Genomic DNA, 15,000 nt, shown 5'->3' with positions numbered 1-15,000 from the left:
GTGTGTGTGTGTGTGTGTGTGTGTGTGTGTGTGTGTAGATGACTCTGGCAGATTACAGTCTGAGTGGTTTTATATTTAGGAATCTGTTAGCAGCGATTGACTCTCTGGAGGATTTGGTCAAAAACAGTAACAACACTGAGAATCTCTTTATTTCATTATTACCCTACATCAGCGAGTTCAGCCACGTAGCCTGGCGTAAGTCTGTCTGTCTGTCTCACTGTCTGTCTATCTCACAGTCTGTCTCTCTCACTGCCTGTCTGTCTCACTGTCTGTCTATCTTAATTTCTGTCTCTGTAGTAAAATGCTTGTCTGTATTTCTGTCAGTCTCACTGTCTGTGTCTCTCTGTCTCTCTGTCTGTCTTTCTCACTCTCTGTCTGTCTCTGTATGTCTGTCTCACTGTCTGTGTCTCTCTGTCTGACTTTCTCACTCTCTGTCTGTCTCTGTATGTCTGTTTCACTGTCTGTGTCTCTCTGTCTCTCTGTCTGTCTTTCTCACTCTATGTCTGTCTCTGTATGTCTGTCTCACTGTCTGTGTCTATCTGTCTCTCTGTCTGTCTCACTGTTTTTCTGTCTCAGTATCTGTCTCTGTCTGTCTGTCTGTCTCTCTGTCTGTCTCTATGTTTGTCTGTATTTCTGTCTGTTTCTTGGTCTGTTTCTGTCTGTCTGTCTCACTTTCTGTCTCTGTCTGTTTGTCTGTCTGTCTCACTGTCTGTGTTGATCTGTCTCTCTGTCTGTCTCACTGTCTTTGTCTGGCATTCTCTCTGTCTGTCAGTCTTTCTGACTGTCTGTATGTCTGTTTCTCTGTCTGTCTGACAGTAATGACCAGTTACAGTTGCTTTTGTATGTTGGTTTAGACTCCTGGTTTGCCACGACAATGTTCACCTCGCTGACATCTGTTACCTACTTGTTTCACGTGTTAGCATGTTACAGGTATACACACACACACACACACACACACACACACACACACACACACACATACACTGAATAATTGATAAAATACTTAATTGAGTAATTGACAGGAAGCACATGAAGAGGTTGTGGGCGGGAAAAAAGAACTTTCTGCCAGAAAGGTACTACAAACTCAGCTCTGCTGCCAGCGTGGTGAGTCATGTGACAATCACAACAACAACAACAACAAAAACAATAATAATAATAATAATAATAATAATAATAATAATAATAATAATAATAATAAAAGTAATCAGTATAATCAGGAACTCCTCCACTCCAGGCTTCCATTACACGATATTCAGGCTGGCAAATCGCCTTCACTCTTTGGGGTGAGTTAAATCTCATATACACACACACTCAAAAACACACACACACACACACACACACACTGACTTTACTAACAACCTTGTTGCTGAATGGATCTCCAAAGAATCTAGTGAAACATCTTCTGGAAGAGTGGAGCTCATTAAAACAGCAAATGGAGACTAAATGTTCAAAAAGAAGCACATACCAATCTGATGGTCAGGTGTCCACAAACATTTGTCTACACTGTATATGTGGAGAAGTAAATGGATAACAGATGCTGGTGGTGTGTTTTATCTCTGCAGGTTATCTTATAGTGCACTATGTGCAGTTCTTAATTGTGTTGCTGTTTGTGTATCTGGTTGTGTTACCGATCCAGAAAGGGGGGTTCCTCCCCTGGTTCTCCGCCCTGGCCACCTTACTGTGAGCATCCATTCACTCAAACAAACACATTCTGTAAAATAAATGAATGCATGTTTATAAAGGTGTTAAGCTAATGGTGGTGGTATAAGAACTGTAAAGGTTCTGCTGGTTCAGATCTTCTCCTGAAGTTCTAGACACCTTCTCATCGTATTACACAGTGGAATGTTTTTTTTAGAGAAATTCAGTTCCATGAGTTTGGATGTGTGTCTCGGTTGCAGGTTGACGATCTTCATTGTGATCGCTCTACTGGTGGTGCAGGTTGTGATGGTCAGGATCTTCTTCCTGCAGGACAAAATCTCACCCGAAGATAAAGATAAACCTTTAGCACTCAACAACAGGTAGGATGTTCTAGAAAGTCAGAGAGAAATTTTTATTGAAATGGAAATTCATGATATGTTCCAGAATTCCAGTTTCAGAGCATCATGTGCATTGTAATGAGAGGAACCTCACCCTGAAGCTTGTGTAGATGTTTTCTTTGGTGCTTATGTTTCTTTTTCTGATCCGTTCACCTTTTAGGTCCTTTGACAAATTGTCTTTGCTTTTCCACATCCAGATCTTTTCAGACATGATGGACTCCCTTGGTGAACACTGAACAGTTTTATGTTTTGTTTGACAGCACTAATGAGCTCTTCTTCTTCATTCTTCTTCTTCTTCTTCTTCTTCTTTTTGCAGGAGAGCCTTTAACAGTTTCAACTACTTATTTTTCTTTTATAACGTCATCATGGGGCTGAGCACCTGCATCCTCAGGCTGCTCAACAGCTTTGTTGTAGGAACCTGGCTTGTTCCACGCATCGACCGGACCATCATGCAGCGAGGCTATGAAGCCCTGGATCCAGGTACAAATGCAAACACTCTTCCAGCTGTATGGAGCAGGTACCATATCTATCTTTACACTCTTGGAACATCTATCATCCTGAACAGACTCTGGTTGTATTTTCCTGGAACCATTACAGATCCCAGGAAAAAAGAAAAGAAATTACATATCTGTATGAAAGCTTCCATGTAAGATGTTTTTAGTAAGCAGGAACCCAAGAAGAACCATTTAGTTGATGTTTGTCTGTAATGTTTTCTTCTCTACCCATACAGATCTGTCATGTGAGCCTTAAGAGAGGATTTTTAATTGTATGATCTCATATCTCATGTTAGGTAGCTGGGGTTAGTGACAGCTTGGCAGGGCTGGGGCTTAAACCTTCAACCTGCTGATCAGTAACCAAGAGACTTAGCTATGAAGCCACCACTTCCCTCAAATCTCTTCTGTAGGTTTCTGTAACACTTCACTGGATTATTGAAAATTCTGGTTCTAGCCATTCTGATGTGTTGTAGACACAGGTTTCCTCAAAGGTCCAATGGAGAAGAACCTTCAGGGATCTTTATTATATAATAGATCTCAACTTTATCTTGTGAGAGTAGAACACATTTAGAAGAACCCTTGATTACACAATGAGACCACAATGAACCCCTTGAATAACCTTTTTCTCGTTTTTCAACAAAAAGTGCCAAGAACCAACACTGATCACAACTGTTGAAAAAAAGAGTTCTTTACTGGTTCTTTACTGGTTCTAAGCTTCCACCAGGTTTCTCTGACAACTAAAGGACCATTATGTTTTGCAGGTTTGATATTGTTTATTGTTTATTTATTTGTGTCTCAGGTTACTGTATGTGGGTGGGAATGATCATAGCAGATCATCATCACAGTAATCCAGTTCTGGTGTGTTTCTGCCACCTGCTGCTCAAACACACTGTGCAGAGACTGGGGGCTGTGAACACGTACGCAACATTCGACAACGCAGGTAAGAGAACACACCTGCTGCTTCAGCCAATCAGAACACTCCGCTCCAAACATACAAACCATTTCTCTCATACAAGTTCTGATTATTATTGTTATTATTATTGTTTTTTTTAGCATTTGCCTGAAATCAAGAATCAAATTATCGAATAAATCTGTTACTCATGAAACATTTGCTATGCAGTTAAAGCTGCGCGAGCGGTGTTACTCAGCAACGGGGAAATATCGCCTTCGCATGAACTTATTTTTTAGCCATTTTGATGAAACAGAACCATCCAGAACAACAACATTTACCTCAGAAACTGTGTTGAAATGCAACTAGAAAATATGGACGTAGTATGTGCTAATTTTTAACCATTTTGTTTTATATATAGGCAACGTAAAGACAATTTATTTAAGACGATATTAAAGACCATTTTTATTAACAATGTAAAACACTGCGTTTGGACATTTACAGTGATGGCATTTCAGCAGAAACCCGTATCCAGGGTGACTGGGCCTTGCTCAAGGTCCCAGCAGTGATAGGGTTTCAATACTGGGATTTGAACTCACAACCCCCCAGTAAAAGTCCAACGGCATAACCACTGTGCTACAAATTCCGTTTGCACTTGTGCGTCGACTTCTGCAGTCTGTTCACTTGAAAGTGTCGCTCTATTAAAAACAAGGAACCAATTTATTGGTGTTTCCTTCAGAATACAGAGAGCACCTGGAAATGAACTGGTCAAACAATACCTGGTGAATACCTCTGTTCTTCTCTCACACAGAATTCCCAGCATTCAGCAGGGTCCGTACTCGCTGGCTGCTCCTCTATACCCTGCTCAGAAATCCAAAACTCATCCTTTTAAGGAAGAGACACCATAACCACAACCTCCACAGCGACCAGGACCCGCTCACCATCGCCCGGGTCATAACAACATCATCCCAGCTCGAGAAAAACCAGCAAATCCAACAGCGTGATGATGACGTACCTACAACTCCCAGAGGATCTCCTCTAAAACATCCCTGAATGAACAACCTAAACAACAAGTGGACTAGCTTTGGTTGGGAAATAAATCCTGTTTGGATGATGTATCTCTGCATATGTTAACAAAGAACAAGCACTAGGATTACGGCCTTTTAAATAGCTAGCCGATGTCCTACATGCTAATCGGCTAAGCAGAACTCTCAGGCTCTACATCCTGACAGAGAAACGCTAAACACATGACCGCTAGCTACTACAAATAACACAGATCACATCACAATTCCTTACTGAATATGCACTAAAAATATAAAAGGTTATCTTTGGTTACTTTTGTGTTATTTTTCATCAATAAAATCTTTTGTGAAGTTTAATAAGTGACATGTAAGGTGTAAAGCAGAAACATGACCTAGCATAATCACGCTAATTTTTTTTATTTAGATGATGTAAAAATGGGGTGACTGAGGAAATGAGACAGAACGATCCAGAACATCTACTTTTACCTCAGATGTGTCACTAAAATGCTAAAATGCAGGCAGGGTGGAGTGGGTGGAGAAGAGTGATAGCAGGAGTGATTAGTGATAGAAGAGTATCTGTGAGAGTGAAAGGGAAAGTTTATAGGACTGTGGTGAGACCTGAGATGTTGTATGGATTAGAGACAGTGGCATTGAGTGAAAGACAGGAGGTGGAGCTGGAGGTAGCAGAGCTGAAGATGTTGAGATGTTCATTGGGAGTGACGACGATGGACAGGATTAGAAATGAGTTTATTAGAGGGACAGTGCATGTAGGACGTTTTGGAGACAAGGTGAGGGAGGTGAGATTGAGATGGTTTGGACATGTGCAGAGGAGGAACACGGGGTATATCAGTAGGAGAATGCTGAGGATAGAGACACCAGGAAGGAGGAAAAGAGGAAGACCAAGGAGGAGGTTTATGGATGTGGTCAGGGAAGACATGCAGGTAGTTGGTGTGAAAGAAGAAGATGTAGAGGACAGGGGGGAATGGAAATGGATGATCCACTGTGGCGCCCCCTAATGGAAGAAACTGAAAGAAGAAGATTTTGTTTTATTTAGATGATTTAAAAATGGGGTGACTGAGGAAATGAGACGGAACGATCCAGAACATCTACTTTTACCTCAGATGTGTCACTAAAATGCTAATGAAAGACGTAGAAATGATATTATTACAATTTTTACACTTCGCCTTAACCACTGATTAACGTCGGTCATGACTTCCACTCTCTTTCTATTGTTAATCTTCTGCTAATAACCTTTTTTAAAAACGTTTCACAATAAAATAAATTGTTTTTATGTATTATATTATTTTATGCACTTTTCTGTTGTAATTTTTGTTACTGTTATTAAAATTGTCATTTAATTAATTTATTACTAAAATAAGGTGAAAAACTGTAGAATGTTTATTTTTTAATAATAAACAAATACCAAATATAATATTATATCGATATTTTTTAATCAAGATATAAAGAAACCGGTTATAGCAACTTAGCTAGCAAAAATAAATAAATACATAAAATAATTACCCGCAGGATTCGATTGTCCTTGCGAGTCGACTCGTGCATTCGATTCATTTAAAAGAATTGCGCTTGTTTAAAAAAAAAAAGAACCGATTCATTGGCGGTTTCTTCAAACCTACTGAGACTGATGAGAATTAGCCAAACTTCAGGTGAGATTAAATACAATTTTATTTCATATTTATGTGCACATTAATTACATTTTCTTCATTTTGAACGTTTTAATGACATTATTGTCGGTACCTGACTCGGATTTTGGGTCAATTAGCTTCATTTCTTTTGCTAATTTTGATGAATAAAAACTGGCTAATTGCCACATCAATTAGCATAAAGTTAGCACGAAATAAATCTTATTCTGATTAAATAAACATTAGTTAGCCTTTTTTTAATCACAGATAAGATTTATTTTGGGTTTTTTTTGTTGTCCATTCGTCAAGAAACAAATTAAAACGTTAGAAACAAAGTCACTTTTATATTTGACTGATTTAATGGCAAAAAAGTGTAATTATAAATGTATTTATTTACTTATAAGGATTAATATTAGCTTTAGAATAAACTAAAATTATTATATAATAATTCCACTTCATTCCACTTACTAGTTAGATATTCACATAAACTAATGATATTAATGCATTAATTCTTTTCTTGTTAAAAAAAGTAATTAAAAAATCTAACATTTATAATTATAAAGTGATAATAATAATAATAATAATAATAATAATATTCCTGGGGTGAGAAATGATAATAAAGAATAATAAAAGACTGTAGATATGGTATCATTTATCAATAATCTATGGGAGTTGATTACAGCATTGGATTTTAAATCTGAAGGTTGTGAGTTTAAACCCCAGCCATGCCTGGGCCCCTGAGCAAGGCCCTTAACCCTATAATTCATTTCAATTCAATTCATCTTTTATTTGTATGGTGCTTTTACCAATGGACAATGTCTTAAAGCAGTTAAATCCATCTGTCAAATGTGTAAATGGAAAAAAGTGTTATTGTGTGTGTGTGTGTGTGTGTGTGTGTGTGTGTGTGTGTGTGTGTGTGTGTGTGTGTGTAGGATGTGTGACGTGGACTCGGTGAAGAAGATGCTACGTGCCGTGCTGCAGAGCAGTAAAGGCGGCGTGGCGTTGTGTCGTGTGCAGTCCGATTACCGCGCCCTGACCGGAGACTTCATCCCTAACGCTCAACTGGGCTACAGGAACCTGGAGAACTTCCTCAGGAGCATTCCTGACGTGGTACAGCTCCGACAGTCCCACAGCGGAGAGGTGAGACTGACACGTGGCCTACACGGTTAGATGGGGTGTGTGTGTGTGAACAGATTAACCAAATTAATAACCGATTAATTAAACGATAGTTTTTAAAGTGGTACTGGATTAAAAACAAACTCTCTGTAAAATACTACTAAACTTCATCACAAAAACAAAAACACTACTGAATCATGAAAATGTGCCAGAATAAATTAATTAATTTACTCATTAATAATTTAATATTATTAATAAATACAGTATTTCACAAAAGTAAATACACCCCTCTCATTTCAGCAACTATTTTATTATATTCTCTGAAGAAACAATACAATAGAAATAAAACTTGGACATGGACAACTCATCAGAGCTGCACAGGTTGTTGCTGGGATCCTCTTCCACTCCTCCATAATGAGCAGTTCTTCACCTGCTGCTTGAGGAGCCCCACTGGTGCTCAATAGGGTTCAGGTCTGGAGATATACTTGGCCATTCCATCATCTTCACCCTCAGCTTCCTCAGCAGGGCAGTTGTCATCTCGGTGGTGAGTTTTGGGTCGTTATTAAGTTGGAAAACTGCTGTTCGACCCAGTTTCAGAAGGAAGAGCATCATGTTCTCACAGTACATATTGGAATCCATGTTTCCCTCGATAAACCGCAGCTCTGCAGTACCAGCAGCACTCATGCAGCTCCAGACCATGATGCTGCCACCACCATGCTTGACTGTAGAGAAGACACAGTTTTCTTGGCATTTGGCATATACTTGGTTCTCCTCACCAGGGCATCACTACACATGCTGGACACCATCTGAGCCAAACAAGTTTATCTTCGTCTCATCAGACCACAGGACATGTTTCCTGTAATTCATTCTCTTGAACACTTTGTTTTTCAGCAAACTGTTTGTAGGTTTTCTTGTGAGCAGCTTCAGAAGAGGTTCCTTCAGGGTCGAGGGTCTGAAACCGACTTGTTGCTGTGTGTGGCGTATGGAGTACTGATGAGTGGATCTTCTGCTTCTGCAACCTCTAAATCAATGCTGCAGCACTCATGTGTCTGTTTTTTGAAGCAGCTTCTGCACCTGATGCTCAGCACGAGGACTCGACTTCTCTGGTGGACCCTTGTGAGGTCTGGTTTAAGTGGAACCCGTCACCTCTGTATGACCCTGAACACTGTACTGTAACTCAGTTTCAGGGTGATACTGATCTTCTTACAGCCTCGGCATCTTTGTGGAGAGGAACAGTAATAATTCTCAAATCCTCAGAGACTCTTCACCATGAGGTCCATGTAGAACATCCAGTGGTCAGTATGAGAGAATCGACTCAAAGCTCCAGATTGAAACTGCTCTAATAGAAGATACACACATTGTATGTTTCTGAAAAGCAGATAAAAACATGAACATGTGGATTTACATGTTTACACCACATACAGCTGTTATCACTGAGGGTGTACTTACTTTAGTTGGCGGTTATTTAGACAGTAAAGTCTGTTATTTTTAGAGGACAGTGTAAATCTGTACTGCTACAAACTGCACTTTAATTCTCTGAATATATCCACCTTTTATTTCTATAGTTTTGTCTCTTGAGAAGATGCTAAAATGGTTGGTGAAATGTGAGGGGTGCACTTACTTTTGTGATAGTGTATGATATTGCGCTCTCCGTGCAGTGCGCAGTCTCGCATGTAAAAACAAACAGCACGTGCCGTCAGTGATTCGCCTCTAGAGGTCGCTATCCTAATGACAGCAGACACAAAGAGTGGTTTAGCTTTAGGAGATGGTGTGGTGTTCAGGATGGGATTTTTTCAGCAGAACATTTTGGTAAAATCCTGTTTCAAGACTGTGAACGATGTAAAGCTGTGTGTGTGTGTGTGTGTGTGTGTGTGTGTGTGTGTGTGTGTGTGTGTGTGTGTGTGTGTGGCGTGCGTGTGTGTAGGTGATGTGCTTCGCGGCCGTGTGTAAGGAAACGGCCCACATCGCTCAGCTGGTCTCTCGGCAGAGGGACTCGAAGAAGAACTCTGGCTGGTCTCAGCTGCTGAACTGTCACATGAGGACAAAATCATCCTCACTGTTCACACACAGCGGTAACACACACACACACACACACACACACACACACACACACTGATAGCATTCTGTGATAAAATATATTTAAATATTTGACCTTTTTTTTTTTTTTTGCAGCCAATCCTCGCTCGTCCCTGAGGCAGCCTGGTCACCTGACCTCAAACAGCAGCTTCCTGAAATCTTCAGTATTACCTGTCGGACCTCAAGGTGACCAGCGACCGGTCTGTAAGCCGAGAATCCAACAGGACGTGACCACTCGCTCGTCCAGCAAGAACCAAAACACAGGTGAAGTAGGAGAACACACACAGTTCTGGTAGTGATGTGAGAGAATCATGTTGCTGAAACGTGTGTCCTCCAGAGGGTGACGTGGAGCTGTTACAGAGTCGTGTGAAGCAGCTCCTGCAGAAGTACAGCAGCGGTGTGTGGCTCTCCAAACTGCCTCAGCTTTACAGCACCATGTTCCACCAGGAGCTTCCCTCACACGTACACACACTGCTGGAGACCTGGACGCACGTCTGCATTGTGAGCACACACACACACACACACACACAGTTGGAGAAGTGATGTCCCTGTAATGTAGGTGTCAAAAATGTGTGTGTGTGTGTGTTGCAGGTGGAGAAGCCTGGTGTTGGGAGTGTATCAGGGCACCTGGTTTACCCTGCTAAAACCCCGTCTCCGAAGCTCCACACGCCTCCTTCTACCCCACAGAAATCTTTCCAAATCGCCCCACAATCCCCAACTTCTACCTCTCTGATGCCCCTGAGGTCACTCACACCTGAGTCCTTGCCCCGCCCCTTGCCCACCCCTCCATCTACGCCCCCTACCCCGGTCTTTCAGGACGTGAAAGATAAAGTGCGGGAGCTCCTGAATAAATACACTCATGGCTTGTGGTCTCACGCTCTGCCCCGCCTCTTTCAGGAGGTCTTCAGGTACAGCCCCATACACTTGTATCTTCACCTCCAACTTCATCTTTTCACCTTTCTTACTTTTTATTTTTATTCAATTACCCCTGCAGGTGTGAGTTCCCACAGTCGCTCCTGGACGACCTCTCTCCTCTGGCAGACACGTGTGCGATCGAATATCCGATGCCACAAAATCGCAACAAGGCCATCTTATACACCCTGCCCACCCTGAGCCTGCCTTCTAAGCCCCGCCCACAGCCCAGATCACGCGTCATCGACTACTACGGCAACCCGAAGGTGCCACATCTTACCCTGCCTGAGGAGGAGTTCTCATCCGTGCTGGTGATGGAGGCCAACGGCACAGATGACGTCGTGTTTAGGTTCTCGCACACATTCGAAGTGCGGTATTTTTTAAATATGAATCTGGGTTCCTCACAAGCTTTGCTCTTTCAGGTTCGTGGGAAAAAAATATTCTCATGCTGCGGAGAAGATGGAGGACGCCATGTTGGAGTTTTATCATGGTGAAGGGGCGGGCCTTTTTCTGGCCACGCCCACACTCGGTCAGCTGGTGGCTGTTGCCCTGGATTACAAGACCGTCCTCAGAGCTCAGGTGCACCAGATCTCGGAGAATGACGTGAAGGTAAGTGTGTGTGTGTGTGTGTGTGTGTGTGTGTGTATTTATACAATTCTGTATGTAGAAAAATAAATCCAGCGTTTGTGTGAATCTGTAGGTGTACTGTGTGGATCACGATTTCTCAGAGGTGGTGACCAGTAAGCAGTTGCTGCAGCTTACCAAACAGTTCCTCACACTACCATTCCAGGCCACTAGTGGCCAGCTTGCAGGTAATACACACACACACACACACACACACACTTCACACACCTCTATCTGCCTTGCGTGTGTTAGTGTGTTACTTTTTGCTGTGTGTGTGTGTGTGAGGTCTGGAGCATTTTAGTGAGGACCTGGTGGTGCTGAAGACTCTGAAGACGTTAGCCTGTGGGCGGACGCTCTTAGCCGAGCTGGTGGAGCGAGAGACTTCACTCCTCATGGTGTTGTACGACACGTCAGGCGAAAAGGACGTGAACGTGAACGCTGCGTGTCTCGCCGCGCTGCAGGACAGGAGCATGCAGAACCCGTTACAGGTTACAGCGATACACACACATGCGTTTTAGAGTGTTGGAGGTCCCGTGTATGTTAGTGTAACCTCGCGGTGTGTGCAGGTCGACAGCTCGTACTCCCACGTGTGTGTGACCAACGTGGCATCCGACGGCAGCGTATTCTGCCAGCTTCCGTCCCGAGGCCTGTCCAAGCTCCGAGGAGTCATGGACAAGATCGAGGCCTACTTCCTGTCTCAGGTCTCCTAACTTCATTCACATTCGGTTTCATTTCTCCACATTTACATCGTTTTTTAACCCTTCACCCTTCACTCTTCCTCTGTGTGTGTGTGTGTGTGTGTGTGAGAGCAGGCCTCATGGGAGCTCTTGGTGTCTGAGCCGTTTTGTGGTAAAGTGTGTTTGGCACAACACAAAGGGAAATGGGCTCGAGTTGAGGTGAGCATATAGAAACCTGCTCCTGGATTTACCTTCTGTTCGTATCACAGCTGTGTATCATCACGATAAAACTAAACCTTTACACTGTTCAATGGTCATTTTTAAAACTCTTTTGTTCAACACATGCACAGAGTCGTTAACGACGCCTAATATGAAGTGGGATTGATGATGATGTATGAGCATTAGCATTATGCTAGTAATAGAAGCATGATCTGAGCACTAACTTAGAGAATGCAGTCAGGAGAGGAAACAAATTCATGATGGTCTTTAAGCTACAAATTAAACTTCGTCTGGTTATAAACACAACCACAAACGTCACATCATGTTTCTGAGATTTTCAACGTCATTTTAATATTTTCCCTTCTGAAAAACGTTTTCAGCAGCGTCCCCAGGAAACAGGTGGATATTCATGCTAACATTAGCGTCGTGCTCTCATGCTAGTTCTTCCTGTCACTAGTACAGAGATATGAAGACTGCTGTCTATCTATCAGGATATGAAAACGATAAACCACTGCCATGAATGATTATTATTTTTTTTTTTTTTTTGTAAATATCAGGGTTTTTTTTTAAATTTGATACTGAATCGCCACACAAAATATTGCGGCGCTCACGTGTATGTGTATTTTCTGACCGGTACTTGAAACTGTAATGGAGAAGAATAAGTTCTTACGTCTTCCCAGTATCACTAACGAGTTCTGCTTTAATTACGAATCCATACACACCTGTTCTTGTGTTCCCTTAAACGCTTTAAACCGACGTTTTATTCCTAATATACACGAGAAAGAAATACAGAAAATGTTTCTCAAAATAATTTACAAAAATTACACCTTTAATTTACTGTGTGTGTGTGTGTGTGTGTGTGTGTGTGTGTGTGTGTGTGTTTCTCCTTCAGATCACTAACCTGCATGGCAGCCGTGTTCTGGATGTAGAGTTTATGGATTTGGGATTTCCTGCTTCTCTGGAGCTCAGTGAGTTGAGGGAGATTCCTGCAGTGTTCATGAGAGAGCTCCTCACCATACCAACACAGGTACACACACACACACACACACACACACCCCACTGCAGGTACAATCAGAATCACATTTATTACTGAATGCTGATTCAAACCGTGTGTGTGTGTGTGTGTGTGTGTGTGTGTGTGTGTGTGTGTGTGTGTGTGTGTGTGTGTGTGTTTGTGCACAGGCTATAAAGTGTCGTTTAGCTGAAGTGGAGCATAATGGAGATGTTTGGCCTCCTGATGTTGTTCTGTGGCTCAGAGAGACTCTGCTCAACACTGCAGAGTGCACAATGAAGGTGTGTAAAGGGGGAGGGGCTTATATAATCACATCATCACCCGTCCTAATCGTGTGTGTGTGTGTAGATATCCTGTCTGGACTCAGCAGGTCAGGTGCAGGTTTACCTTTTCCTCGGCTCTGACGCTCTCGATCCGAGCTCCAGCATTAATCTCCAGCTCCCATTCTCCTCCTCGTCCTCGGTTTGCCACCCCGTCTCTACGGTTCAGGCCCCTCCACCGCCCCAGCGTTCAGGCCCTGTTACCCCGGTCATGCCTCCAGCGCTGGAGCTGCCCCAGGAGGGGCAGACCCTGGACGTGTTCGTGTCGGTGGCGTGTCACCCCGATCACTTCGTCCTGCAGCCCTGGCGGGAGCTGTACAAGCTGGTGGTGCTGATGGGGGAGATGATCCTCTACTACAACCGGCAGGAGGCCACGCTTATCACCCCCGAGAAGAACAGCATCTACGCCGCCAAGATCGACAGCAAGTAAAGAAGGAAGGGATGGAGGGGTAGTGTTGGGATTCATTCAGATTAATCACTTTTTCTTCTTCTCTCCATCTCTCTCCAGTTGGCATCGTGTCCTGGTGAAGGGGGTTCTGCAGAACTCTCTGGTCTCCGTCTACCAGCTTGATTACGGGAGACACGAGCTAGTGTCCACCTCTCAGCTCCGCCCCCTCATTCACGAATTTAGGCAGCTGCCTTTCCAGGGAGTCCCCGCCCAACTCGCAGGTACACACCTTTTTAATATTTACTCATTTTTAATCAAATCTGCTCAAACAGAAATAATCACGTGTTTAATATGCACTATATATTATTGGTGTAACGTGCATGTGTTCCCGACACAACTTTCCGGTTCAGTGCACACGTGTACCGAATGCATTCCTTTGTACAGTATGTGTGGGACGTAGTTTCCTCAGGAACGTATTGAGTGGCGGACCGCAAGTTTGTTTATCCTCCGCCTCGCACGTCGTGTAGTTTATTTTATTACTAATAAACTTAAAAACATACACAACATTGCCAGCGTGAGGGGGAAAAGAAGTGTTAGCACAGTGTGATACCAATACCAGTGGTGTGAAATCCCATCACTTCCAGTTCAGCGATTACACATTCTCTAGAGTCTGCTCTAGAGGAGAAAATCCTGACAATCCACATATGGAGGAAGTGAATACATCAGTGGAACAGTTCAGTAGAACATATCTTTAGAAAATTAAATGTAACACACACGCACACACGGAGCTCATCGCTCACTCGCTCGTCTGTTTGTCACGTGTCAGGAGTGCGACGTGGTAACTGGAGTGAGGAAGCCGCTATCGTGTTCCGCAACCACGTGGAGCGCCGGCCACTGGTGGCGCTCGTCCACTCCATCCAGCAGGGGGCGCAGCCATGGGAAAAGAAAATGTCCGTCTACCTGGTGGACACGTCTCAAGAACAGCAAGACGACTGGATCCACACCACCATGGCCGAGTTCAGGAACGAAACCAACAGCGAGGCTTAACTTTAGTCTGCGTTCTTTAGGCTGTGTTCCAATCCACTCTAGTTGTGTTCCAATCCACTCTAGTTGTGTTCCAATCCACTCTAGTTGTGTTCCAAAAGTATGACTATACAGTATATTGAAATGTATGTTTTAGGGCTGCGTGTCAAATCCCATTCTAATGATCAATAGTGAATAAATAAAGAAATAAATATCCGTTACTTTGAAAAGCTCCACATCACGTTTGAGACACAGCCTCTCGAAAACCTGGAAATCTCTCTCTCTCTCTCTCTCTCTCTCTCTCTCTCTCTGTTTGCAGTGAAGTTTTTTTGTGGTGATTTGTGTGTTTGATTTGTTTATTTGATGCACTACTGATATTTCCTTTTATTCTGCACTTGCTGATGTTTTGTGTGTGTGAGAGAGAACAAGGAAAAAAAAAATGTGTTCAGTTTGTGTTCATGTTTTATTAAATACAAGAAAAAATTAAGGTGTGTGTGTGTGTGTGTGTGAGAGAGAGAGAGAGAGAGAGAGAGAGTGTGAGGGAGTGGGATT

General features: G+C 42.8%; 2 protein-coding genes across 3 annotated transcripts in view; both read left to right on the top strand.

Annotated features, from left to right (window-relative positions):
• stra6l (STRA6-like) overlaps positions 1–4,891 on the top strand; it is an 8,265-nt gene extending 3,374 nt beyond the window's left edge. Inside the window, exons 10-18 of the mRNA XM_046842499.1 lie at positions 39–195; positions 855–930; positions 1,023–1,104; positions 1,235–1,283; positions 1,563–1,680; positions 1,899–2,018; positions 2,353–2,516; positions 3,330–3,470; positions 4,231–4,891. Coding sequence (XP_046698455.1) covers positions 39–195; positions 855–930; positions 1,023–1,104; positions 1,235–1,283; positions 1,563–1,680; positions 1,899–2,018; positions 2,353–2,516; positions 3,330–3,470; positions 4,231–4,472 — 1,149 coding nt within the window. The 3' untranslated portion in view covers positions 4,473–4,891. The remainder of the gene's footprint in view (positions 1–38; positions 196–854; positions 931–1,022; positions 1,105–1,234; positions 1,284–1,562; positions 1,681–1,898; positions 2,019–2,352; positions 2,517–3,329; positions 3,471–4,230) is intronic.
• A 1,101-nt stretch (positions 4,892–5,992) lies between these two features.
• Positions 5,993–14,892, top strand: tdrd7a (tudor domain containing 7 a). 2 transcript variants are annotated; one of them, XM_046842498.1, is made up of 18 exons: positions 5,993–6,105; positions 7,014–7,221; positions 9,122–9,269; positions 9,370–9,537; positions 9,611–9,774; positions 9,865–10,181; positions 10,268–10,534; positions 10,608–10,794; positions 10,886–10,997; positions 11,095–11,297; positions 11,376–11,510; positions 11,622–11,705; positions 12,598–12,732; positions 12,888–12,998; positions 13,066–13,463; positions 13,546–13,706; positions 14,252–14,514; positions 14,557–14,892. In XM_046842498.1, the coding sequence occupies exons 2-17, from the start codon at positions 7,015–7,017 to the stop codon at positions 14,470–14,472; spliced, it is 3,018 nt and encodes a 1,005-aa protein (XP_046698454.1). In that variant the 5' UTR covers positions 5,993–6,105; position 7,014; the 3' UTR covers positions 14,473–14,514; positions 14,557–14,892. The 2 variants fall into 2 exon arrangements, with proteins under 2 accessions (XP_046698454.1, XP_046698453.1); XM_046842497.1 differs by having other exon boundaries at positions 14,252–14,892.
• The last annotated feature ends 108 nt before the right edge of the window (positions 14,893–15,000 follow it).

This window comes from Silurus meridionalis, chromosome 28 (genome assembly GCF_014805685.1).
Source record: "Silurus meridionalis isolate SWU-2019-XX chromosome 28, ASM1480568v1, whole genome shotgun sequence".
Taxonomy (NCBI): domain Eukaryota; kingdom Metazoa; phylum Chordata; class Actinopteri; order Siluriformes; family Siluridae; genus Silurus; species Silurus meridionalis.
The sequence above is the reverse complement of the archived record's forward strand: the minus strand, read 5'-3'. Positions and strand labels throughout refer to the sequence as shown.